At 66.9% G+C, this 25,065-nt stretch overlaps 4 protein-coding genes across 5 annotated transcripts in view; 2 read left to right on the top strand and 2 right to left on the bottom strand.

Annotated features, from left to right (window-relative positions):
* Positions 1-5,680, bottom strand: part of CHLRE_04g213652v5 (uncharacterized protein) — a 26,322-nt gene extending 20,642 nt beyond the window's left edge. Inside the window, exons 1-8 of the mRNA XM_043061635.1 lie at positions 5,236-5,680; positions 4,944-5,015; positions 4,728-4,786; positions 4,157-4,541; positions 3,223-4,002; positions 1,985-2,843; positions 1,200-1,724; positions 1-1,039 (exon numbers count right to left, since the gene is read on the bottom strand). The exon at positions 1-1,039 is cut by the window's left edge and continues 275 nt beyond it. Of these exons, the coding sequence (XP_042925141.1) occupies positions 1-1,039; positions 1,200-1,724; positions 1,985-2,843; positions 3,223-4,002; positions 4,157-4,541; positions 4,728-4,786; positions 4,944-5,015; positions 5,236-5,487 (3,971 nt within the window). The 5' untranslated portion in view covers positions 5,488-5,680. The remainder of the gene's footprint in view (positions 1,040-1,199; positions 1,725-1,984; positions 2,844-3,222; positions 4,003-4,156; positions 4,542-4,727; positions 4,787-4,943; positions 5,016-5,235) is intronic.
* Positions 5,681-5,890: 210 nt separating this feature from the next.
* Positions 5,891-8,620, bottom strand: CHLRE_04g213650v5 (uncharacterized protein). The gene has a single exon (XM_043061634.1). The coding sequence runs from the start codon at positions 8,348-8,350 to the stop codon at positions 6,521-6,523; it is 1,830 nt and encodes a 609-aa protein (XP_042925140.1). The 5' UTR covers positions 8,351-8,620; the 3' UTR covers positions 5,891-6,520.
* Positions 8,621-10,044: 1,424 nt separating this feature from the next.
* Positions 10,045-16,250, top strand: CHLRE_04g213751v5 (uncharacterized protein). The gene is made up of 4 exons (XM_043061638.1): positions 10,045-10,397; positions 10,633-10,758; positions 10,988-13,275; positions 13,348-16,250. The coding sequence occupies exons 1-4, from the start codon at positions 10,353-10,355 to the stop codon at positions 15,512-15,514; spliced, it is 4,626 nt and encodes a 1,541-aa protein (XP_042925139.1). The 5' UTR covers positions 10,045-10,352; the 3' UTR covers positions 15,515-16,250.
* A 1,764-nt stretch (positions 16,251-18,014) lies between these two features.
* CHLRE_04g213750v5 (uncharacterized protein) lies at positions 18,015-25,020 on the top strand. 2 transcript variants are annotated; one of them, XM_043061636.1, is made up of 11 exons: positions 18,015-18,321; positions 18,498-18,995; positions 19,185-19,605; positions 20,020-20,130; positions 20,383-20,667; positions 20,854-21,045; positions 21,300-21,620; positions 21,858-21,972; positions 22,200-23,809; positions 24,101-24,205; positions 24,457-25,020. In XM_043061636.1, the coding sequence occupies exons 2-11, from the start codon at positions 18,538-18,540 to the stop codon at positions 24,592-24,594; spliced, it is 3,756 nt and encodes a 1,251-aa protein (XP_042925137.1). In that variant the 5' UTR covers positions 18,015-18,321; positions 18,498-18,537; the 3' UTR covers positions 24,595-25,020. The 2 variants fall into 2 exon arrangements, with proteins under 2 accessions (XP_042925137.1, XP_042925138.1); XM_043061637.1 differs by having other exon boundaries at positions 18,015-18,325.
* Positions 25,021-25,065: the final 45 nt, after the last annotated feature.

The raw sequence follows: 25,065 nt of genomic DNA, 5'->3' as shown, positions 1-25,065 counted from the left end.
GCTCCCGCTCCCGCGCCCGCTCCCACTCCCGCGCCCGCGCCCGTGCCACCACCGCAGCTGCTGGCGCCGGCGGCCCAGCCACGCTTGCGGCGGCATGCGCCGCCGCGGCCCAGCCGTAGACTGGCGCTCTGCGCCGGCTGCTGTGTCGGCTGCAGCTGCGTTGGCTGCAGCAGCGGCTGCGTCGGCAGCACCTGACTCCCTCCGGCGCCTCCGGTGCCTCCGGCGGCTCCGGCGGCGGCTTGCGCCCTGCGCTGTGATAAGGAGACCGGCGGCAGCAGCGGCGCCTGGAACGCAAGCTCAGCTATCGCCCGCTCCAGGGCGGAGCGACGCGACGCGGTGGGCGCCGGCGCGGGGGCAGCTCCGGCGCCGGTTGCGGCCGCCTCCGGCAGCGGCTGCGTCGGGGCATGCGCGCCAGCCGCCGACACCATATCACCAACCCCTGTCCCTGTCCCTGCATCCGCAACCACACCCGCACCCGCGCCCCACGGAGGAGCCTGCCAAGCCGCCGTGCCGGCACCGAAGCGCCGCGCGACGGGGCTAGGTGGCAGGGCCTGTGTCTCAAAACCCACGGCGGCCCCGAGGCTGAAGTCAGGCGGGGCCCAGTGCCTCGAGTGGGGCTGGTGTGCATCGCCGCCCTGCGTCAGGTGGGCGGCGCCGTGGCTGCTGGCCGCGCCTGCGGCGGAAGCCGAGGCCGCAGGCGCACCGGCACGTGCCTCCTGCGCACGTGGTTGTGAAGGCGGTTGTGGATGTGGTTGTGGAGGCGGTTGTGGCGGTTGCGACGGTTGGGCTGGCGGCTGTGACGTGCCGCCCGCTTCTGGCTCCATGCTGGCAGCGACGGATGCTGTCTGCGCCGCCCGCGCAGTTGCGGCATGAGCCGCCGCGCTGGGTCCGGCGCTGGGTCCGGCAGGCGCGGCGGCTGCGGCGCCCGCTGCCTCGGGCAGCTGTGGTGGCTGCGGCTGCCGCCCCCGCCGCTGCAGTGCGGGCGGCAGCGGGCAGTGCCGCTCCAGCAGCAGCGCGAAGCGGCAGCGCCGAGCTCGGACTGGTAAGGCAGCACACAGCAACACAGCACAGCACAGCACAGCAGTTATCAGTACGGCAGACTTGAGCACGGCGCAGACACGCCGGTCCCTTTTCCTTGTGCGCCCCCTGCATTCCAAGTTCTCCCGCCCAAGCTGTTCCTAGCAGCAAGTCGTTCTCACCGAGTAGGGAGCGCAGCAGTCGCAGCAGCACGCGGTGCCGGCGCCGCACTGCGGGCTTCAGCGTGTCAGGCAGCCCCGGCCGCAGCTGGCCCGGCATGAGCGCCGCCGCCGCCTGCGCCGCCGCCGCCGCCGCATGCGCCGCCGCCGCCGCATGCGCCGCCGCTGCCGTCGACGTCGACGTCGCCGCCACCGGGGCCGCCGGGGGTCCCGCGCCCGCCGTTGCCACCGCAGCAGGGGCCGCCGCTACTGCTGTAGCCGAGCCCGCTGCTACTGCCGCGCCCGAGCCGCCCGCAGCAGTGGCTGCCGCTTCAGCGAAGCCCGCTGAAGCTGCTGCCGCCGCCGCCGCGGCGGCGGCTGTAGCAGCGTCCATGGCTGCGGGCTGGGCTGCTGCCGGCTGCTGCGCCTGGGCTGCTGCCGGCGGCGGCAGTAGCTGGGGAGTGAAGATGTGGGCGAACAAGCGGTGGTGGGTGCGGGCGGCGGCTGGGGTGGCGGCGGCCGCGGCGCGAACCAGTACGTTGAGCATGTCTGCACCAAGCGGGGGGTTGTAACTACCCAAACCAAAGCAAACCACGCTAAACTAGCGGCGATGAAACAGCGCAGTGTGCGGCGGGACCTCAGCACCGTGTGCGCTGGCGGAAGCGGGCTGTGCACGGGTGGCGGCGTGACAGCAGGTACGGCGGGGCGTATACTTCAGAGCAGGGTGTTGTGCGGAAACTGCCGAACGGCGGACCGCGCAGCAGCCGGCCTTCCACTCCCACTCCCACCCACTCGCAGGAGGCACTCACGTTTGGCCGGCAGGCCGGGCCGGGGGTGGAAGGTGGCGCAGTAGAATACGTGGGCGCGGGGAATGACCTGCTGGTTTGGAGGCAACCAGCCCGCCGGGTGGGGGAAGGCACGCGCCGCGCGGCCCCCGGCCACCGTGCTGGGCCCGAGCCCAGGCTGTGCCTCGGACGCAGCCGCGCCCTCCGCGCCCGCGCCTGCGCCTGCGTTTGCATCGCCAGCTGTGGGTTTGGAGGCGGCCGGCTGGCGCCGGCGCCGGCTGCTGCGGCGTCTCCACCGCGTGGCGCCGGCCTCTGCCGGCCCCTGCACAGCTTGCGGCGCCGTGCCGTGCCCGCCACGAGCCGCACCCACGGCCGCCTGCAGCCCTTGCAGCTGCTGACCCGCCACTGCCGCCGCCGCCGCTGCCGCCGCCGCCGCCGCCGCCGCCTCCATGTACACACCAGCTGCTGGCGGCTCCACATCATCACGTGCGCCAGCCGCCCCGTCACCCACCGCCGCCGCCGCCTCTGCCACGACCGCGCGCGCGCCCAAGCCCAAGCCCCCGCACCCGGCCCCGGTGCCGCTGGCGCCGCCGGTGATGCCGTCTCCGCCGGCGCCACCGCGGCCGCCGCCACCGCCAGTCCCTGCACCGTCCACTCCGGTGGCTAGCCCATGGCCCTGAGCCCCGGGTGCCATGGTCCTGGCGGTGGCGGCGGCGGCATTAGCAGGCACACGGCCATTCTCGTCACCCTCGCCCTCGCCCTCGCCCTCACCGTAGCGCTCCAGAAGGCGGTGCCCGTACCGCTGCCGGTGCGGCGGCGTGGCCAGCGGCGGGGGGCTGTCGCAGCCGAACTCCCACAGCGGCCAAGGGCTGGTGCACAACACCTGCAGGGATGCGGTGGTTGTGCGGTGGTTGTGGCGGTGGTTGTGCGGTGGTTGTGGCGTTGGATGCAGTGGCGGCACGCGCGGGTAAGGGTATGCAGTGAGGTGTGAGCAGGCGCTGGCGAGGTCTTCTCGGCGGAACTTCCGTGACATCCTCGGACAACCTCAAACATCCTCAGCATGCATCTGCCTTGCCCAGCGCATGCGAACGGTTCTGCTATGTGCGCCTCTGGACTCAAAGGAGTTAGTGGGGCTGCATGGACTACGATGCCCTGAAAATGCTCATGCTCATGCTCGTGCTCATGCTCATACTCATGCACGCGAATGGCCATGCGCAGGTGGTGTCACTGCCCCCGGTCGCACCACAGCGCTGGCTTCTCACCTGGGTTGCAGGCTCGTCCAGGCTGCCGCAAGACAGCACCTCCCACGCCTCCTGATCCTCCCCCACTTCCTGCCCCGCCGCAAACGCCACCTCCGCGTCCCCGGACCCCCGGCCTTGCGCCCCCACCGCCACCGCCACCGCAGCGCCTGCAGCTGCTGTGGCTGTGGCTGCGGCTGCAGCGGTGGCCGCTTTGGCCTTCGCCTCCTTGCGGCGCTGCCATGCGCGAGGGCGCCGCCGCCGCTGCTCCTGTCGCTGCTCCGGTGGGGAGCCCGGCCCCGCCTCGGGCCCCTTCGCAGCTGCAGCATCGGCGCCAGCATCACGCATCGCTAGCCGAGCGCTTGAGCTCTCGACGCCCACATTCTTAACGTCAGCCCCTCGGCCGGCCAACCGCGCCGGGGCCGCCGCTGCCGACTCTGAAGGTTCTGCTGCTGCGGCGCCTGCTGACCTTCCCGCGCCTGCCGCTGCTCCCCCTGCCGCTGCCGCTGCTGCTGCCGCTGCACCCGCCGCGCCTCGCGCCCGCCGCCGCGCCGCCGCCGCCGCCAGCGCCTCGGCCAGGCTAGCAGCAAACCAGGAGTAGCGAAGTGGCGGCGGCCGAGCGACGCCGTCAGCGGCGCTACACACTGCGCCGCCGCGCACTCCGCTACAGCCAGCGGCGCCGCCGGCTGCTGACGGTCCAGCCGCCGCCGCCGCCGCCGCCGCCGTCGCCGCCGCGGTAGTTCCGGTCCGCGGCGGCTCGGGGCAGCCGGACCTGCCGTGCGCCTGGTAGCGCTCCCTCGCAAGCTGTGAACACACATACCGGTGCAACCACAAGCACAAGCACGCCGCAGACTTGAGTTGAATGCGCTTGGGTGGGGGTCCGAACCATGAGCACTGCTAGCTTTGGCGCGAAGGCACGAAGCACGTCCAGACGCCACACACCCGACGCCACACGCACCTCGGTAATGGCACGCCCCGACACCTGCAGCAGATTGCCGTTGCCATCGGCGCCGCCGCTGCCCCGCTGCCCCTCAAGGCCGCCTCTGGCGCCGCCGACGCCTCGACTGCCGGCGGGCACAGCAACGCTGCTGCGAGCTCCGCCACCCACACAGCCCGCAGCGCCGCGGGCCACACCAACACCACCCGTCGCCGGCACTGCCGCCTTCGACGCCGGCGCAGTCGCACGCGCTGCTGCTTTCAAGGGAGCCGCCGGCGCAGGCACAGGCAGCGGCACGAACAGCGAGCCGGTCGTGAGCAGGTGCAACATCACGTCGTCGCCCACCCGGGCCAACAGCAGCCGCCAGGCCGGGGTGAGCAGCGCGACGCCGGCGGAGGTGGCGCACCTGTTCACGCGGGTGTGGGTTACGGAGGGCACCGCGCGCAGGCGTGGATTACGGAGGGCACCGCGCGCTGGCGGGGTGACTAGTCACAAGACGGTGCCTTTGAAATGGCGCGGCGCGGGTTGGATTAGACTCAAGGCTTGCATGACTAGGGTCCGCAATGTCTAGACTCTTAGAGGCGAGACGCACCAGGGCTCAGCGTGTCGCATGCCGCGGGCATAGCCGGCCCAGTTGCTGTTGGGGCGGCGCTGTATGGGAGAGGGGGCGGGCGGGAGGAAGGAGATAAGCAGCCAGACACCGAGGACGGCAACAAGGCAGAGGCATCAGCAGTCCCTTTGAACTCTTGCAATGCTTGCGCTGCGACCTTCGTGACACGTGCGTCACGCGTGCTGCGCACGTGCGCACCTTGCGGTACCCGCTGCGCAGCACGTTGTCGGCGCCGGCCCGCACCAGCGTGTCAATCGCCCGGTACAACACCTGTGCGCGGCGCCACACCGCCCCAGTGCTGCGTGAGTCCCAGGGGCTTCAGTCAAGTTTGCATTTATACACAAAAGGATGCAGATAGCGAGCAGCATGTGGTGTGCGGGAGTCTAACGGGCGGAGAAGGAGAGGCTGACAGGACCCTGGGTGAAGCAGCCTGGGTGAAGCCCGCAGCTGCAGGGCCTCGTTTCCCGCTGCACCACGAGCAGCCTCGCACCTCTTGCTGGCTGCAGCTGTTCTGCAGCGGCTGTCCTGCCCGAAAGCATGAAGCAGCGGGGGCCGGGCCCACCCAGCAGACATAGCTGCCGAGCAGCACCCGGCGGTAGTCGGGGCCATCGCCAGGCTGGAGAAGGATGCTTGCAAGGTTGGGGTGCGTGGCAGCGGACAGCCTCACAAGGTAGTCGAATACGCTCTCCACGGTGTCATATAGCCGCAGCAGCACTGGCGGCAGCTGCACGCGAGCCTGCATTGCTGCTCCGAGCCTTCGCGCTGAAAACGATGCGGGCTACATATCGCTATATTTAATTGAAGGATTCGTGCATGTTCGCTTGTGTGGAACGCTCCATACATAAACCTGTTGGCGAGGACACGGGCAGCAATGGAAACATTTTGGGCGGGAACACGGCTTCTGTGTCTCTTAGTGTGCTAATCACACCGCAATCACTTTCAGTTGAATTTATGTATGATGCAATATTCAGCGCCATGCGGAAACCAACCGGCTACATTGCCACGCTGTTCCCCTCCCGGCGCCACCAGAGCCGTGTCTGACCGCTGCGTGTGCCCCTCTTCTCGAAGCCCATTCAGTGGCCCGCTTGGCGCCCGTGCGAAACGGCCATACCCACACGCCCTGGACGGGACAAAAGACATTGTTTGGTCACACATGCTTACATCCATGCATGGTTTCACACGCGCAGAACGGCAAAATGCTGGCTGGTGCTGCGGCACGCAAACCCTCTTCAAGATCTTGCAATTGAGCCCATCTTATGTTCAGTCACTGCCGCCACTCTGCTGTGCAGCAATGCACGCCTGTGCGCGCCGCACCACACACAAGAACGCTTACCGTCTTGTTTCCTTGATTTGCAACAAGAACACAAGAAGCGCCCACGGCTGCGGACTCGGCACTGCGCGCCGCTGTAGGATTGCCCAGCGGCGCAACAACCGCAATCCCGTTGCCTCGATACCCCAACAGCGCAGCATCAAGCTGCGCGTAACACGTTCAGCAATCTTAGGTTCATTGCACCGCATATGCATAGAACGACAATGCTAGTATTGCATACGGTACGAATTGTCAGGAGACTTCTCACAACTTGTGCCCACACAGTAACGAAGCACAGGGTATTGCTACTGACACAGGCATTCACGCGATTGTACAGCCCACAATGACACCCACAGTCCGGGCCCAGTCTCGCTTTACACCACCGACCTGCCCACTGGCAATTGTCTTACACCCAACATCCTACGCCCGCACCCGGCCGCTTCCATTCTTCTGGACTAGCAGCGCTTCACGCCCGCTGCCGCTTAGCACTGCGCTGCTGCCGCGCCCGCTGCTGCGCACAAACAATCAACTCGAGCGCCAGATCGGACCGCTGCTCCATGAGCCTCTGGACGCTAGCCCCCTCCTCGCGACACACCAGTTCGTGGTGTTCCACGTACCATTCCTTCAGCTCCGCCAGCAGCTGCACGAAGCTACGGCGCCGGTGCGCCGCCCCCGCCGCCCACAGCATTCCGTCCACCACAGTCGCGGCCGTGACAGAGCCCGCCACGCTCGCCAGCGCCGCCGCACACAGCTCCGGCAGCAGCAGGCGGTCCGCAAGCTCCGCCACGCTGCGCGCGTGCTCCGCCGGGATTGCGGCGGCGGCGCCGCCGGTGTACAGCCAGCGCAGCAGCAGCTCGAAGGCGTCAGGGTCCGCGTCCGGCAGCTCCAGCTCCGCCGCGCGCGCGTCCGCAAACGCGTCGCTTGCCAGGCGGTGCTTGAAGTAGTCGCAGCGCGCGGCCAGGATGGTCCGGTGGCAGGGGAAGCGGCGCTCGCCCACGCAGATCGTCAGGTCTGCTGCGCTGACATCGGCTCTGCCGCCGCCGTCGCCGCCGCCACTACTGCCGCCGCCGCCGCCGCCCGGCTGCTGCGCATCCTCCAGCAACCAACCCAGATTGGCGGACAGGGGCCGCATCAGCGAGGCGGCCGGCTGCGGCTGCTGCAGGTGCGCCGGCGGCGCCAGACCCAGATCAAACACCGTGCCGTCGCATGCGTCCGCCCACGAGGCGCACAGGAACCCGGTGCCGGTGAGGCAGATTACTGCGTGGGCTGCGGGGCACTTCAGGCGTGCAACGGTGGTGACGGCGCCATTGCCGGGGCGGATGCGGCGGACGGCGCCCATCGTGGGGCCCTGGGCCCCGGGCGCCGGCTCCCAGCCCTTATCCAGCAGGAGCACGTGGCCGTGCCCGTCCACAGCCAGGTTGCTCATGACCCCAACGAACTGCGCCTCGCCGCCGGGGCCGTCGACTGCAGCGCCGCCGGTGCCCTCCTCAAAACCGGCCAGCAGCTGCGGCGCCGCCAGCTGCTGCTGTTGCGGTGGCGCTGCCCCCGCTGCCCCCGCTGCCCCCGCCAGCCCCGCTGCCCCCGCCAGCCCCGCTGCCCTTGCTGTTCCCGCCAGCTCCGCTGCCCCTGCTGCCCCCGCCAGCTCCGCTGCCCCTGCTGCCCCCGCCGGCCCCGCTGCGCCCGCCGTGCCCTCTCCCGGCAGCGGTAGCGACAGCCGGTACACAGCGCGGCGCGAGGCGAGCACCAAACACTCGCTGCCGGTGGCGGGGCTGGCGTTCAGGTGCACCATGCCCCAGATTCCGCCCCGGTCCTTGAGCACCGCCTGGCACCAGTCCTCCGGGAGCTGCCAGGAGCGGTCCGTTATGCCGCCGCCTGCTGCGCGCGCAGGGGCGCCGGCAGCAGGGCCGCCCTCCGCCTGCGCCTGGGCTCCGCCGGCCGTTGACCCGCCCGCATCCCCCTGCGTCTGCGCCTGCTGCTGCGGAGCGGGCTGGCGGCGCATTGACTGCGGCAGCTGCAGTTTGCGAATGGCGTACTGCTTGAAGGGGACTCCGGACTGATTTGGCACTTCGCACCAGGCCAGGTAGTAGAGCGCACCGCGTCCGTCCGACGTCAGGGTATCCGGCACACGGTCATACCGCATGCGAGGCCCTTCGCCATCGCCCGACTCGGCTGGCAGGTCGGATGGAAGGCTCGCGACCAGCAGCGTGTCGTCGCCGCTGGGCGTCATGATGAGCACCTGAGGGCTGCGCTCGCCGCCCAGCGCCACGAACGAGCTTGTGAAAGCATCCCAAGTCATGCTATGAATATCAAGATTGCCATAGTGCTCCTCAGGGTTCGTTGCCTTGGCTAGGCGAAGACTAGGGCCCACGCGAATTGCTTCGCCGCGCGAGCTGACGCCAAGCACCGTGTCCACTGACTCTGTATTCTCAACATCCAAGCGTACAACCAGTGTTTTGGCCCTGCCTGCCCAGATGCCGCTTGCAACCGACGCCGGTGCAGTGCTACAAGCGATAAGGGGCGATAACCGCGCGCTAAGGTAGCAATCCATTGGAGTAAATTCCCAATGAAGTGCGTAAGGAAGGATGTATGTATGCTTAAGCCAGGGCAGTGCCCGTATCTTGTAGATACCGAGCTCATGGCCTCTGGCCCGCAGCGTTACACCGTCCGCTAAATTTGCCCCAGCGGGCAAGCCCCCCCGAAACGTCTAAAAAGACACCGCTGCGGAACGGGCCATATATGCGCCGGGCAATGCAAAAGAGGCCAGGAAACCATCAGTGAGTCTGGACATCACAGCCTCACATGTCGTACACGCCACTGCCCAAGCACTACCGAAACCTCCCCAAGACACGCGCCAAGGACACTATGTGCCTATTACACAATGTCTTTATGCCATTGATGCATTCCCCCGGAGTGAGTGAGTGAGTGGGTATGGCACGGCACTCCGGAACATGGGACAGTGCGATAGCGCCCGTTGTGCGAGTGCATTGACACCCCTTTGGATGAAAACGTATGGGCTTGAAGGGGTATACAGCATGGTTTTGTGTGTCGGGTACGGTAAGTTTGCAGCTCCCCCTGGTCGCAGATTGGAGGCTTGCAGCTCACATTTGATGCACGCCATCGTCGCCGTGTCGTTGGCGCCCGCCCCAGGCCGGCGCAACCAGCTTTTAGGTTCACAAGCTTCTCAATCGGCAACGTCGAGTTATGTGGGAAGGCTTTCGTCGAGGCAATTCAAACCCTACAGCTACGCAGCACCTCGGCTTGGCCCTCCCCCCTCAGGTGCCCGTCGTATGAATGCAGCAAGGACCCGACCCGCTTCCCCTTCGGACAAGTAAACTTAGGAGTCGGTTGCGATGGGGGGATTGTGGATACCAGCCCAAACTAAACCGAACCCAATGCAAAAGAGCGAGGAGGAGAGCGTCGGGGTCGGCGAGGGGGAAAGGGAGGAGGAGCGACCGCGATAAGCATGCGCACTCACGCAATAAGCACCTGTCCCCTCTGTAACATCCGCATCCAATAAGCACCCCAGACACTTATTCAGCGGTTAACTAATCGTGCGGGGTCGATTCCTACGGGAAGGGAAGGGTATGTTGCTCGCGATCGCCGTATTACGCAGCGTACGCAGCTGACGCAGCACGTGATTCGGGTGGGGGGCAGCGGGATGCTGAGGTGCGGTCACCCGAGGGAACGGAGTTCAGCAACGGGAGTGGGGCACTCCAGGCAGCGGGTTGTTGCAGGTGGTTGCATGAGGAGAAAGGCCATCCAGGAGCAGCAGGAGAGGTCCAGCTAGTGCGGGAGCAGGAGAGGTGCGGGCGCCCGGGCGGGGGGGGGTCTGGGCGTGGGGTCTGGGCGTAAGCTGACACGCCTAGGCGCCGCTCAGGTGCCTGAGGCCCTGAGCCCCCATGTCCCGAATGCCGACCGTGTAACGCCGTGTACCCCTGAACGCGCACAGCCCCCCCCATCGACGTTCCATCATTATGCACGCGAACGTTACTAATAAGCCGGCAGGTCTGTGACACCATCTTGGCCAAGAAACAGTATTTGCCTTTTACAACATAAAGTGACACGCCAGACTCAATAGTACATCAACACAAGCGAACCAGCGACGGAAAGCGGATACAGGGCGACTTTCAATCATCATCACCCTCGCACTCAGCCCTCGCACTCGCACCCGTGTCATAGACTTTCAGTTGAGGACTTCATTTACGTTACTTGTATTCCAATTAACTTATACTGGGTACACTGAAGTCACTGAGAACAAGAACGCGTTAGTGGTGGTCGCTTGTTGCGTCACACCAAGAATGGAACAGGAGACAACACTAGAGCAGTATCGACTGGAATGCATTGTAAGTCCAGGTTGCTCTGCGGCGCTTCTGGCGATTGGGCCAGTAAGGGTTACTAGTACCTTGAGAACAGCCCCTGGCTGTTGTTGGTCCCACCAGACATCATACATACGAACAGTTTCAGCAATCAGGATGCACGCTTGCCGCTGGCCCGTTGTGTGCTGCTGAATCGATGACGGTGCTGTCTGACCCCCCGGAAAGGAGGCTCAGTACAAAGTACACTTGAACCGATCCACAGGCCAAATACTACCCCGGGAAATTGGCGGCAGGTCCGGGCGTCGAAGAGCTGCTGTCTGCAACGGTGCGCGACACGCTGGGCAAGAAGCGCAGCGAGATGAACTCGGCGCTGCTCGCGCACCACGAGGTGTGTGTGGGGGGTGGGTGGGGGGGGGGCGTAGCCGTTCATGTGGAGAACGGGGTGATTAAATCACAAGTTTGCAGTGCCGACGTTCAGTGGGAACAGCGGGGGGGGGTCGGGACGCGGCAAGGTCCAAGCACGCGGCAGTACAGTGGCGGTTTTGTGCACAGAGCTAACCTGATAAATGCGGTGAAGCGCCTTTCTTTGAGTACTACAATACTCCTTCTCCTGACAGGCCATTCTGGCGCGTCGCCAGGAGATGCGCGTGCAATACGGGGACGAGTACTTTGACGAAGACGAGGGCGGTGCTGTTTCCGCGGCGGCTGCCGGAGGGTCTTTCACAACGCAGCTGACGCTCGCTCGCACCGGCAGCACCCTCCATCCCACCGCCTCATCCAGTGCTTCCTCCACCATTGGCGCGGCGGCGGTGGCCTCCGCCGGCGCCCTGGGCGCGTCTGCCTCCGCCGCCGGGCCCGGCAGTAGCAGCCCTGCCAGCGGCGGCAGTAGCGGCCGTGTTGCGGGTGCGGCGGGAGCGCTGCGAGAGCTCATGGAGTCTGAGCGGCGGGAGGAAGATCCGCAGCTGGTGGCGCGGGCGCGTGCCAAGTTTGGGCAGGTGGCGGAACGCGAAGCGGCGGCGGAGCAGCAGCGGCGCCGGCAGCAGCAGAGCGCGTGGCGCCAGCCGGCGGCGGCGGCGGAGGGCAGCGGCTGCGGCGGCGGCGGCGGCGGCGCCTTCGCTCGGCAGGCTGCTGCTGCGGGCAAGGACAGCGATGAGGAGGAGGGCGCTGGCGAGGAGACGGGCGGACCGGCGGATGGGAGCTGGACGGATCTGGCGGCGGCGGCGGCCGCCGCAGCCTCGGCGGCGCTGGATGCGGCCGTGGCGTCTCGCTCGGCCGCAGCTTGCGGCGGCGCGCGCCCGGCGCCCATTGCTGGCGGCGGCGGCGCCAAGCCGCCGCCGGCCGACCACCACGATGGCGGTGCCGCCAGTCGAAGCGACAGCTCGGCACAGCAGCAGCAAGATGCAGCTGCAGCAGCGGCGGCCGTGCACGATCGTTACGTGGTCGCGTCCCTGCCCATCCGCTTTGTGATGCCGACTGGCCCGGCTGGCGGCACCGGCGGCGGCTGCGCTGCTACTGCCGCCGCAGCTGCTGCTACTGCCGCCGCAGCCGCTGCCGCCGGTCCTGCCGCTATTGCCGCCGGGGCGGGCGGCTGGCGCACGACGCGGCGGCTGCTGTCGAGCAAGTCTCGCAAGCAGATCTCTCCAAAGCACCAGCAGCATCAGGATGGAGGCAGTAGCAGTAGCGGTATCCAGCCGCAGCAGCAGATCGCCGGCAGCAGTAGCAGTGGCGCCGGTGGCGGCAGTAGCAGCAGCATGTCAGCTCAGGGGTACATCCAGCACTGCTACAGCCAGCTGCCGGGTGGCGGCGCGCTACTGCACAGCCAGCAGCAGCAGCAGCAGCAGCAGCAGCAGCAGCAGCAGCAGCAGCAGCAGCAGCAGCAGCAGCAGCAGCAGCAGCAGCAGCAGCAGCAGCAGCAGCAGCAGCAGCAGCACACCAGCCGCCACCAGCAGCCGCCCCAACCTCAACAGCTCCAACTCCCGCAGTCAGCAGTGGCGGCGGCGCCTAACCACCTGCGTGTGTGTGTGCCCGACTATGCCTGTTTCGACGCTGCTGATACTGGCGGCGAGGCCAGTGCTGCTGCTGGCTACGACAGCCCGCCTGTGCTCATTATGCCGGGCGGCGAGATGCTACTGCCTGCCTCACCAGTCTCACCTGACCCGATGCGGGGCGCGTCTCCCGCCGCCGCCGCTGCTGGCGGCTGGAGCGGTCGGGCGCTCGCGCCGACGCCGCCGGCACAGCAGCCGCGCTCGGGGCACCGGCGCTGGTCGGTTGACAATGGCAATACCAGTCCTGACGGACCGGGGCCGTCGGCAGCAACGGCTGTAGCAGCGGCAGCGGGTGCCGGTACGGGTGCGGGTGTGGCTGTAGCCACGGCTGGGTCTATCAGTGGCCCTGCAGGCCTGGTCTCGCCACCGGGCCGCAGCGATAGCGCTGGCGGCAGTAGCTGCGCTGCCGCCGGCGGCAGCGCTTGCGTTGCTACTGCCGGCTGCCCTCACCACCACGCCATCCAGTCCCCCTCCCGGCTCGGGCTGCTACACAAGGGTGGGGGCGGTGCAACTGCTACAGCCGGCGGCGCTGCTGTGGCCGCTACTGCTGCAGCTGGCGGCAGCGGCGGCGCGCTCATCCGCGCGGCGATGCGCGGCAGCGCCAGCTTCGGTTCTAATGTGGTTGACGTCCCTGTTTCCAGTTATGGGGCTGGACAGAGCGGGGCTCCGCTCCAAATGGCACTTCACGAGGGCGGAGCTGAGTATCTGGACATGGGCTGTAGCACCGGGTACCCGCGGCTACAGCCGTTCGACAACGGCTGTAGCAACAGCAGCGACGCCATCATAACGGCATCGCAGTCGCCGCCGCCAGCAGGCTCCGCCGCCGCCGCCGCTGCCGCGTCGCCGCCGCGGCCTGGAACGTCGTTGGCATGCCACCACTGCAGCAGCTCACCACAGCTGCTGGCCCCACACCTGCCTGCGCCGGCACGCAGCCGCACCGCCTCCGTGCTCTCGCCCAACGCCGCGACTGCTGCTGCAGCCGCCGGCGCCGCCGCTGGTGGTGGCATTGGCAGCGCTGTGAGCGGGCCGGCGGGGCTGGCTGGAGCGGTTGAGACGCCCGCGCGGCGCTACCTGCTGGCACGCACAGGCAACGCCTCTGCCCAAGCAGCGATCTCGCCCTCCGCCTCCGGCGGCGGCGGGCACCGCGGGCCCTTCGGGTCCGTGGCTGGCCTTTGGACTGACGCCGGCAGTAGCACTCACGTGCTGCAGCCTCGCCCGATACGGCAGGAGCAGGGCACACTGATTTCGGTTCCGGGGGAGGAGGTGGTAAAGCTGAGCAGCAGCAGTGGCTGTAGCACGGCGGCATCGCTCGCCCCGCAGGATGCTACTTCGCCGCCCCTGACGCCGGCGGCGGCTGGGCAGGTCGCTGCGGAAATGGGGAAGGGCGCAATCGCGGATGGCAGTAGCGGGAGTGGCGGGAGCAAGGGCGGCGGCACGGCGGCGCGGCGACTGATAGACCGAGCATGGCAGAGCTTCACACACGCGGGAAGGGCCGTGGCAGCGATGGCATCAGCAGGCGCTGGCGGCGGCGACGGCGAGGGAGCAGGCGCTAGCGCTGGCGGTGGTGCCAGCGGCGGCGCCAGCCCGCAGGTCGTCAGCGCCGCCACCGGCTTCGTGATTCAGGCCAGTGGCGGCAGCGTCACCGGCGGCAGCGGTGGCGGCGGCGGCGGCATTCGTTCGCACCTGCTACCCGGCAGTCACCGCCGCGTGGTGCCATTAGTCCATATCGCGACAGGCGGCGCTGCTGCTGTTCCTGCTGGCGGTGGCGGCAGCGGCGCCATGCCAGCCGTATCCGTGGGGCAGCTAGTCCCGTCCTCCCACCCCATTCACGACTGCGGCGGCAGCGTCTGCAGCACCGGCAGCGGCTTTGCGGTTCTGACCGACACGTGGGCCGCAGCAGCAATGGGAGGTGGCGGCGGAGGCTGCGATGACGGTCCCTGCGCCAGCGGCGGTAGCTTCGCCAGCTTTGGCAGTAGCAGCATCCGCAGCCGGGCAGGTGCCGCGGCTGTAGCAGACGGCAGCCGCTCCGGGCACCACAAGTCACACCACAGCAGCAGCTCCGCGCTCATGTTCTCCATGCTCGACGCCGCCACCGCTGCCGCCGCAGCGGCGCCTGCTGCGCTGGCGACGCCGTCAGCAGTCTTCCCTGCATCCGCCGCAGCCACCGCCGTGGGCGCGGGCGCTGCTGCTACTGCTGCCAAGGGCCGCCGAGCCTCATGCGGCGACATTCAATCCTTCTCCCAGCCCTTCCTCGCTGGCAGCCAGTCGCGGCTGATCACTTCAGGCGACGTTTCGTTTCCCGGCGCCGCATGCCCGCAGCAGACAGCAGCAGGTGCAACCACTGCTGGCGCAGCGGCAGCGCTGGCGCAGACGTCTTCACGGCTGTTGCCGCGCCTGCTGCAGCTACAGAGCCCCACAGGCAGCAGCAGCGGAAACCGCTCCCGCTCGCGCCGCTCGTCACAGGTAGCGCCTGAGCCTTCATCTGCCTGCGCCGCCGCCTTCCTGTCAACTCCGCCCGCCGCGGCGGCCGCAGCAGGCTTCTGCCCCGCCCCTGCCGCGGCGGCTGCAGCGGCTGCATCGCAGCAGCCGGCAGCAGCGCTACTGCCGCCGCCGTCCCGTGTGGGACTGAGCGGCCGCCGCCGGTCCCTGGACGAACAGTACGTCGCTGCCCGCAAGGCAATGCTGTTGGCGCAGCAGGGCTCCGCACCGCAGTCGCCGCTGCTGGCCGCAGCACCGTTGGATGGTGCTGCGGCGGCAACGGAGTCGCTGGCGCCTGAGGAGAGCGCGCGCAGCAGCATTGGAGGCAGTGGCAGCAGCCGGCAGCTACTGGCTCAGTCGTCCTCGATGGCGCGCCGAGCGGCGGCGGGTGCGGCCGCGGCCGGCGGCGGTCCGAGTGCGGCAGCTGCCCCCACTGGTGTTGCGCTGGTGAGTCCCGCCGGAACCGCAGCAGCATGCGCAGCGGCTGGGCGAAGCCAGGGTGGCGACGAAAGCGGCAGCAAGGGCGGCAGCGGCAGCAAGTCTGCTTCTGCTAGTGGTGGACCGGGGCCGGGCCTTGTGACGCGGCTGTTCAAGGCACTGTACAAGGTGCAGAAGGAGTAGCGGGATGCAAAAGGAATGGGGTGCAAAAAAGGGGTGAGGTGCAAAGAAGCGCAAACGAATTGTCTGACAACGCACGGTGTGGGTGATGATCATGATGCAATGGTATCAATGTAGCGCAAGGGTGGGTGCAGGTATGGATTCGGCGTCTGGCGGAGGATACCGGAACGATGAAGAGTGGCGGGATAGGTGCGGTGTGTACGAAACAGGGGTGCGAAATGCTAGTGTGCGGTGTGGCAAGGTAATGAATATTCATTCAACTGCGGCTTAAAGATTCTTACATGCGCGTGTCGGCCGGCAGCAAGCAGGCACCACTATAATGGCAACAGCATTAAATAAGTCCACCGTGATATCTTCCTGAGACATGAAAGGTGATACGTTTGTGGCAGGCAGCCCGTGCAACCCATGAACGCCCTATCTATCAGTGATGCGCGCAACGTGTGTGAAGCGGCTTGACCAACCTGCTTTGAACTTTGGACTTCGGACACAATAATCCGCTGCAGCGGCCGGTGTTTGTTTGGACTTGTCGGACTTTGATAAGATATGGATACACATACAAGTGTTGCGGTGGTTTGGGGCCCTGACATGGACGGAATGCTGGAGGCAGGGGAGGGGAGGGGAGGGCAGGGAAACCTGGTTGGAGGTTTTGGCTGTGCGTGGCCAGAGATGAGGGGCCGAGCCTCCGCTACGTAAACGAGGCTGCTGAAGGTAGTTTTTTGGGTTGAGTCCCCCAAGCGATTCATCAGGCGGGGGCGAATGCACCAACGTGGCGTGGACGCAGTCCACTCATCCCTTGAGAGGGAGGGCCACCCAGAGCCACCTTATTTGTCCTGCAAAGTGATTGCATCATGGGAGTCAGTGGACTGGTGCCTAGAGCTACGGTATCCACTTCCCTGCCGGCGGTATCCATTGGCCTAGTAGATAGGTGGCAATGAAGTGCTTGACGAGCCAGTAGTGTGAGGCGATGAGAGGCTGCAACAGGCCACGGTCAGGGGCTGTGTGCCTGATCCCTCTCCCCAACCAATGAAGATGCACCGGACCCATGCCATGAGGGACCATCCCCGTGGATGTCTACGCAACGCTGCGATAGTCGCTGCATGAAGCGTGTCTCGGAACTACAGCATGATTCAAAGCCACGCCATTGTCCGCCACAGCAGCCTCACTACGTAGAGCGCCGCTGCCCAATCGCAGGTGGCACGAAAGGTCGGCCCCTCCCCTCCCCTAGTCCTTTTCCCCCCTTCCCCTGGCGCTCCACGCTTTCCTTCGACAGGCAAGTAGTCTGCGGACCAGGGGAGGGTACCCCTGCTGCGGACCGCCCCAGCAAAGCAAAGGAAATTGTATGTGGAGAGCCAGGAAGAGGGCAGACGCAGCAGGCCCCACGTTTGGGAAGGGCCGACGGGGACAAGCACTCGGATACACGCCACCGCTGAAGCAGTAGGGGGGATGCCCCGGAGACTGTGTCGGGAGCCAGGCATGATGCGAGATGGACCTAACCCCGGCACCTGCACCTCCGCTGACGACACCCAGTGCCGCTTGAGTCCGTCCATACAACTCAGGATACCAGCGCTGCGTGAGTAAAAGCAGGCGAGCGGGACGCTTGAATTGGTGAACGGGGGGCGGGGGTGTAGATACCAGCCCAAACTAAACCGAACCCAATGCAATAGAGCGAGGAGGAGGGGGGGGGCATGCAACGAGCCCCACGCACGCCGCTCAAGGCGCCGCGTGCGGTGAGGGTGCCGGCGAAAGACGCCTAGGCGGGCCAGGACAATGAGGGCGATCGACCGACTGATTGAGCGAGCACCAGAGCATCACATGATTACATGAATGTCGCAGAGCAAAACATAAACGCCAGGATACCCCACCAGGACCTTTCTGCGCCCGGAAACGAAGCCCACATACAGTCCAACACGCTCCCAGCAGGGCATCTTACTTCCAGGGGTAGGCCGCCGCGGCCGCAGGCGAAAAGGGCCCTAACCACGTTCTCGCCCACGGCATCCAGGGGTCCCCAAATGCTTAGTACTTCGCGTTTGGGGGGGGGGGGGCTACGTCATTTTTGCGTGCACGCACGCCGCACACACCCACACCCACACACACTTACCCACACTCACGCACGTCGAGCAGTGGCCGACGCGACGGCCCGTCACGTCACAACGGCCGGTCAGATCACAAGTGTCGCGGCCGACGCGACGGCCCCGTCACGCCACAACCGTGTGCACCTGACCGTGCCTCGCTTCCCCCATTCCATGGGGTACCATCGTCCGTCTACGAATTTGCAGTCCTCCCTGGCGCTGCGAGGCTCAGTCCCATTTTCCAGCTGTACACAGCTGACAACCCCTTGTTCAGGCGTTGTTGCTTTCGCCATTCTCAGCGCCATGCTTCCGTGCTCCACGCCGAGCCGCAGCTGCCATGCCGCGACCAGACTATTGACAACAAGAACGATCCTAAACGAAGAAATGAATGCAATACGCTCTGCTGCACAGCACAACTGTGCATTCATATATGAATCGTGGGGATCGGTCTTCTTGCCGATAGCTCTCATGGTCGTGGCATGGCAGCTGCGGCTCGGCATGGAGCATGGAGCTGAACCTCTTGGCGTACATCCGAGCGTGAGCTTTGGCATGCCTAGGGTTCTCCAGTGGGCGGGAGTCTGGTCAAGCGACGAAGGCCCACCGAGGCCTTATTGGCAACATACGACGGATGATAAAGGAAGAGCTGTACAGTCGGCGCGCCGGTGCGGCGACTGAGGGTGTTTTTAAAGGAGCAACCCTTTCGGGGTTGCCGAGGACACGAGAAACGTGCACGTTGCGAAAGTAAGTGAGTGTGTGGATAGCAGCGTGTGAGGCTAGAAGCATATTTGTTGCGGGGCCCAAGAGTAGGCGCGGCGGGAGCGGGGCGCCGGACGCAGGGGCAGGATGGTGGGTCTGGGGATGGGCCATCGCCCCATCCCATAAGTCGCGTCAGCTGCACCTGTCCCCCCTCTACACAGGACGCGACCACGCACACGGCGCTGCCTCACCCCTCTCACTATGTACGTGCGCACCTCGCGACGCGGCTGCGGGCGCGTGCTGCCTGTCGGCGCTAGCGCTGGCAGCAGCGGCGCCTGCAGCACCAGCAGCAGCACCAGCACCCACAACAGGGGTGGCAGCCCAGGAGGACTCGACAAGCAGCCGTATGGCGCAGCAACATCAGCATCAGGCAGTAGCATAAGCGCCGGCTGTAGCAGCTGCAGCAGCAGCGGCGGCGGCAGCGGCGGCAGCGGTGGCAGTAGCAGCGTGGTGGCGGTAGCGGTAGCCGGAGCAGCAGCGGCAGCCCCTGCAACAGCCGCAATTGGCACCGGCGGTTGTCTGGAGGCGGTGGGCAGTAGCAGTAGCAACAATAGCAGTAGCAGCAGCGGTGCAGGAGTGGGAGGCGCCACAACAATGTCGGGGTCTGTGCCCGGTCCCGCCGCTGCCTCGAGCAGTGCTCTGGTCGTTGCGTCCAAGAGGTGCGCCGGGCTGGTCGGGCGGAACCATGCACCTTGAGTGTCAGCCAGTGTCCGCCTGCTGGGCACGTGGTGGTGGGGGCGGTGATGGGGCAGGGCGTCCGTGGGAACTCCCTCCCACCTCACCCCCTCCGCACACCTCTCCTCCACACCCTTGCCTGCCTCCGCACCACTGCCTGCCTCCGTACACAGGCGCCAGCAGCAGCTGGGCTCGCAGCCCCTGCCGCCGCCGCGCTGGCCGCCCGCCTTCAACGTCATCGACTGCACCGCCCTGACCCCCACCACCCCCACCTTTCACACCTCATCACCACCACCTTCAACTACAGCTTCCAACGCCGCCTCTTCTGCCTCATCCACCTGGGGGCGACGCGCGCCGTCTCCACCTCAGCCATCTTCCTCGCAGTCACTGCCGCCACCTCGGCCGTCGCCGTCGCCGTCGCCGCTACCGCCGCCGCCGCCGCCGCCACCGCCGCCGCCGCTCCTGTACTCCTGCCGGCCGGACTGGGCGGAGGGGCGGGCGGTGGCGGGCGCGTGTCTGTACGGCAGTGCGGCGGTGCGGCTGGCGGGGGTGGTGGAGAGGCCGGCTCGGCTGGCAGAGGCGCTGGCGGCGCACGTGAGTGCGTGTGGGGAGGAGGACCTCGTGCCGCGGTGAAGGCCTGTTGGGGTTGCAGATACCAGCCCACACTAAAACGAACCCAATGCAAAGAGAGCGAGGAGAGCGTGGCCTATGCTCTGACGACGGAGTGGCACTCGACAGTAGTCCCAAGGGGTAGAGGGGCTCTGCCGTGCCCGAGCCATGGGGAACCAGCGACATGGCCGCCGCGTCGTATGTTTGGGTTGCAGTGGGGCGGTACGGTTGCGAGGCGCGCAGCTACTGCTCACCGCGGTATCCGCGCATGCAGCGCATGTGACCGTGAGTGTGTGCTCGGTCCGTTCGTACGTGACCGTGCCTGCCGCAGCCCCCGTCACCCCCGACCCCGGCACAAGCACCTATCCCCACACCCCATCACCCCATATGTGCGTGCAGGCCCGGCGGTCGGGCGGCGCGGCGCGGCCTCCCCGCCTGAACGCCGCCTGGCGCTGCCAACCCGACACCCACCGCTTCCTATGCCACTGCGAGGTCAGGCAGGCGCTGCAGGTGAGGGGAGGGGAGGGGAGGGGGCCGGGAAGGGTAGTTCATTCCAGAACACAAAGCAAAGGGGAGGGAGAAGCTCCGGGTCCCGGGGGGTCGGGAGGGGTGCATCCAGTGAAGGGTGGGTGGGCGGGTAGGTGGGTGGTGCTGTTGGGTGGTCAGGCGGAGGAAACGGGTCTGGGAGCAAAACTGAAAAGCGACTTGCCGTGCACAAGTGCGCTATCCTCCCCACTGACATCTGACACGCCACGCACGCAGGGCCTCTACCAGCTGCGATGCCCCGACACCTCCCCCCTCACAGCCGCCGACTGCGGAGACCACACCGCCAGCTGCACCGGCAGTAGCAGTAGCAACCGCAGTGGCGCTACCGCCGGTAGCACCGCATCACTGGCGGCAGCGGCAGCAACAGCAGGTGGTGAGGGCGGCGCACCTGCTACAGCCGCCGCCGCCGCCGCAGCCGCCGGGCTCCGCGCCATTCGTCCCAGGCTGTGTGACGCCCTGCGGTGTGCAGACTGTTGGCAGCAGCACCGGCTGCTGCTGCAGGCAAGTGCTGAAGGGGTACTTGCATGTTACGCGGCATTGTGACTTGTAGTTACTTGTCGACGCGCGCACGGACTTGTAGGGCCGAGCGTGTACACTCAGGGCATGCAGCCTGCCCTTGCTCGCCCGATTACTCAACATGTTTTGCTCAAATATCGAAGGTCCCTACGTGCAATAATCTCACCGCAGCTAGACGTCTGCCGTCTCACGCTTCAGCCAACCACATTACCGCGGTGCGCCTCTGGCGGCGGCGGTGGTGGTGGTAGCGGCGGTGGTAGCGGCGGTGGTAGCGGCGCCGGCGGTGGTGGCGGCGGCGGCAGGGGCTGTTGGACGGTGGACGTGGAGCCCGTATGTGGCGGTGAATGGATGGCTGCGTGTACGGTGAGATCAGCTGCAGCTGCATTAGCACCCAGCGCCCGCGGGTGGAGCCAGGCATGTCATTAGCTAGCCTATCCAACTACAGCCCTGGTTGGCATGAAGGCATGGAGTGTGCACGTGCCGTCGCACTAGCCATGCATGCCACCCTGCCATTGAAGCTGCGAGCTGTGAGCTGTGAGCTGCTGTGATGCGACTCGAGCGATGCTGACACGTGCCGTGCACACACGCATACACACACACCGGCCACATGCTCACAGGAGATTCTGGAACCGGTGCTTTCCTGGGTCCGGAATGACCTGCTGGGAAGCTACTGGTTCCGTAACCCGACCCAGCAGCCGCTCGCCCTCCTCCTGCTACAGCCGCGTGCGGCGAGCGCCGGTGGCAATAGCGGCAGTAGCAGCGACTGCGGCGGTGGCACGGCAGCGGCGCAGGCACCGGACGAGGGCCCGAGGGGAGGGGAGAAGGAGGTTGTGCTACTGCCGCCCTACGCAGGCGGTGTGCTGGGCCTGGAGTGGGCGGGCGCGGGCGCGCTACTGCCGCTGCGCTGCGAGCCAAATCAGGACCGTGTCATTGTGCAGGTGGGGATGCTGCGATTTGTGTGTTCGTGTCCGCAGTCAGCACCCTGCTGGTATCCTGACCTGCCACTTGCTATGTGCACTGAACTTGCGAATGCAGACGTGCCGTACCTCGGATTACAGTATGTTTACGGTTAGTGCCTTTACCTGCCCTTTCCCTCTTCCCATGCATGCCCCCGCCCATTCCATTTCCTTCCCGACGCCCCCGCCCCCGCCATACACACACGCACGTGCACCCAGCTGCGCGGCTGCCGGCGTGTGCTGCTGGTGCCCCCCGAGGCGGCTGTAGCAGCCCCCGGCGGCCTGGCGCCCTTCCCGCTGCTGCACCCCTACGACTGCTACAGCCAGCCCGCGGGTGCGGTGGGTGGTTGGGCGGGTTGGTTAGCGGGCTGCAGCTGCGGCACTTTGCGGGCCTGCCTGCCTGTGCTTACGTACTGACCACGCTGTGGTGCCGTCATGCCTCGCACGTATGAAGTAACGGAAGTGCCAAGCCCAAGCAGAGGCACCCACCCACCGTTTGTTCCTGACCATAACAATCCAGCCCTCCAATCCTCCTTACTCCGCCCCCTCGCAAGCACGCAGTCGCGCACACACTGGTAATGGAGACGCCCGGAGTGGACGTGGCCCGCGCGAGGGAGGCCGTGCTGGCGGCCTGGCCGCAGACACTGCTGGGAGGCGGCAGCGGCAGTAGCAGCATCAGCGGCAGCGGCAGCGGCAGTAGCAGCAACGGCAGCGGGAACGGCAGTAGCAACATCCGGGGCGGCGGGGTGCGGGGCGCTGCGGCGCTGCTACAGCCGGGTGATGCCCTGTACGTCCCGGCGGGCTGGTTCCTCCACTCGGAGCTACTGCCGCCGCCACAGCCCTCAGCTGCCGCCAATGCTACTGCCGTGCAGGGCAGTAGCAGCACCGCCGGCAGTGGCGGCGGCAGCAGTAGCAGCATTAGCAACAGCCCCTTCCCGGCACTGCTCGACAACCTAGCCCTGGTCCTTACCCTGGCGCCCGCTGAGCCGCCCCCGGCCCCTCCATCCCCTCCTGCTACAGCCAGTGGCGGCGGCAGTAGCAGCTACACCACCAGCACCAGCAGTAGCAGTAGCAGCAGCGGCACCGCGCGGAGGGTGCTGCTGCCGGCCCGGCCGCCCTCCGCTCGTGCGGCGGCGCTGCAGGTGTGTCGGCTGCTTGAGGGCTGGGCGCTGGCGGCGGAGGTGGCACCCGGGCCGGAGCTGACACGGGTGCTGAGTGGGATGGCGGATTACCACGAGGAGCGGCGTGCTCTGGAGCGGGAGCAGCGGCGGCAGCAGCAGTTGGTGCGGACGGCAGCAGTGGCACAGGTGATGACGTGTACGCGGCTGGGGAAGCAGTCGCGTGCAGATGAGGGAGAGCCACAGACGTGCGGGCTGGTTGACGGCAGCACGGCAGCAGCGGCGCCGGCAGGGGCAGCAGCGGCGCCAGCAGGGGCAGCCGCGGTGCCAGCTACTGCTGGTCAAGAGGAGGCGCCTCCCCTTGTAGCTCCCGCCGTCACTGATATTGCTGGCGCAGCCGCCGCGGGCGGCGGCACAGCAGCCACCGCCTCGTCGCCTGCCAGCATCGGCGGCGGCGCACCTGTGCCTCTCACATCCAGCGGCGCCGCCAGCGCCGCGGGCACCACTACTGATACACCTAGCAGCGCTGGCAGCAGCGCTGGTAGCAGCAGTGGCAGCAGCAGTGGCAGCAGCAGTGACAGCCGCCACCCCACCTTCATGCAGCGCCTGATCTCACACTCGCTCCACCCCACCTTCAACACCTTCACCCCCGCCGGCCGTGTCATGACAGACCTGTACGAAATGGCCGCACGGCACGTGGCGGTTGGTGGCGTGGCGCGTACGGCGCTGGCGGCGGTTGGTCGGGCGGTTGGCCAGACCGTTGGCCAGGCGGGTGGCAAGGCGGTTGGGGCGGTTAGCGGCAGCAGTGGAATGCATGACGCAGAGAAGGCGCGTGTGGGGTTTGCGGCTGTTCACGCAGCTTCTCGGGTAGAGGCGTGCCAGGAGGGCCAGAAGTATCAGACGGAGTCCGGAGGTAAGGGTGTTGGTGATGAAGGTGGTGATGGCGGCAGTGACGACACGGCTGCGCCGGAGGATGATGACGACGGCTTGGCGGCTCTGCTGCGGCTGGTGGTGGGCGAGCGGCTCAACAGGCCCACGGATTGGGTCAACCGGGTGAGTCAGCCATAGTACCGGTGCGGGAGTCAAAGTGGTCAGGCTCAGCCGGCCAGCCCTGATATTGAGAGGGGCCGAGCGTGCGTGCGTGTGCGCTGGTGGGTGTGCATGTGTCCCACCTTTGCTGCGTGCTCATGTGCGCGTAGTGCGCCCCCGTTCCAACTCCACCAGTCCCAACCATACCACCAGCCCCGCCTGTCCGCCCCGCTGACCAGACCACTGACCATCCCCACTGACCGCCGCCGGCAATCCTTCCACCCGCCCGCCTTTGTAACGCCCCTGTGTCCGCAGCTGTGCCGGGACGCGGACGTGGTGCGGGACGCGCGGGCGGTGGTCTGGTACGACGACACGCGGTCCGAGGCGGAGCGGCGCTTCCCGGAGCTGTTCAGGCTGCAGGTGCGGACGGTGGGGGGGACCTAATTGCCCAGCCCCGCGAGTAGGGAACGAGGAGGGGCAGGTGCGGGAGGTGGTGAGGAGGGGGAGGTGGGAGAGGAGGGCGAGGGGGAGAGGAGGAGGAGGGGGAAGGGTAGAGGAGGAGGAGGCGGAGTGGGACGAGGAGGAGGAAAGGGACGAGGGGGCTGGACGCATGGACAGCCTGACATAATGACATGACACCTGCATGCCCCCGGTTTTCCGTCACCCCGTAGATTGCTGGCAAGCACGCCGCAGCGCGGCAGACCAGCCTACGCCCCGCCGCCCTGACCCACACCGCGCCGCTGCTGATACTGCCGAGTGTTGCGGGTGGACAGCAGCCGCCCGCTGCTCAGCTACTGCCACCGCCTTGAGCCGCACGGAATCAGGCCGCTGGCCTCCGGTGACAAGGGGGAGGTCCTGTTGCTGTGGAGAGATGCCGTAGAGAGGCGGCATGTCGGACGGGCCAGAGAGGGCGTAGAAAAACGTCTGGGAAGTCAGTAATGGACAGGTCCGGTACTGGGCTGCTTCGTCCAGCTGCATCACCCTTCCTCACCTGGCGCAAACAGGCCCAGACCCGGACTTCATAAGCATCATTCATGAAGTCAGGTAGAGATTGGAATTGATGTTGTTTCGTTGCCATGGCTAGCGGGCAGCAACTCGGAACGTGGCCAAGTCCCCTGCGTTCAAGCGCGTGTGTCACGCGCGACATACCAGTACAATTGTACAAAGAGGCGAGGCAGGGGTAGGCGAGACGAAGCGCGGTGCGTCTTGAGTGTGAGGAGATGCCTGCCAATGCGATTCTCAGAGGTACGCCTCGAGTAAGAGGAGGGGGGGGGGGGGGG

The sequence above is a fragment of the Chlamydomonas reinhardtii genome, chromosome 4 (genome assembly GCF_000002595.2).
Source record: "Chlamydomonas reinhardtii strain CC-503 cw92 mt+ chromosome 4, whole genome shotgun sequence".
NCBI classification, from domain to species: Eukaryota; Viridiplantae; Chlorophyta; class Chlorophyceae; order Chlamydomonadales; family Chlamydomonadaceae; genus Chlamydomonas; species Chlamydomonas reinhardtii.
This window is presented reverse-complemented; position numbering and strand designations above follow the sequence as displayed.

Excerpts from the sequence above, each read along its gene's own strand:
- CHLRE_04g213650v5 (XM_043061634.1), bottom strand. The coding sequence starts at position 8,350 with ATGACTTGGGATGCTTTCACAAGCTCGTTCGTGGCGCTGGGCGGCGAG.
- CHLRE_04g213751v5 (XM_043061638.1), top strand. The coding sequence starts at position 10,353 with ATGGAACAGGAGACAACACTAGAGCAGTATCGACTGGAATGCATT. Across the intron at positions 10,759-10,987 it reads CGCTGCTCGCGCACCACGAG|GCCATTCTGGCGCGTCGCCA; the intron begins GTGTGTGTGGGG and ends TTCTCCTGACAG. Across the intron at positions 13,276-13,347 it reads TCGCCGCCGCGGCCTGGAAC|CCGCACCGCCTCCGTGCTCT; the intron begins GTCGTTGGCATG and ends GCCGGCACGCAG.
- CHLRE_04g213750v5 (XM_043061636.1), top strand. The coding sequence starts at position 18,538 with ATGTACGTGCGCACCTCGCGACGCGGCTGCGGGCGCGTGCTGCCTGTC. Across the intron at positions 21,046-21,299 it reads AATGGATGGCTGCGTGTACG|GAGATTCTGGAACCGGTGCT; the intron begins GTGAGATCAGCT and ends ACATGCTCACAG. Across the intron at positions 21,973-22,199 it reads CTGCTACAGCCAGCCCGCGG|TCGCGCACACACTGGTAATG; the intron begins GTGCGGTGGGTG and ends GCAAGCACGCAG.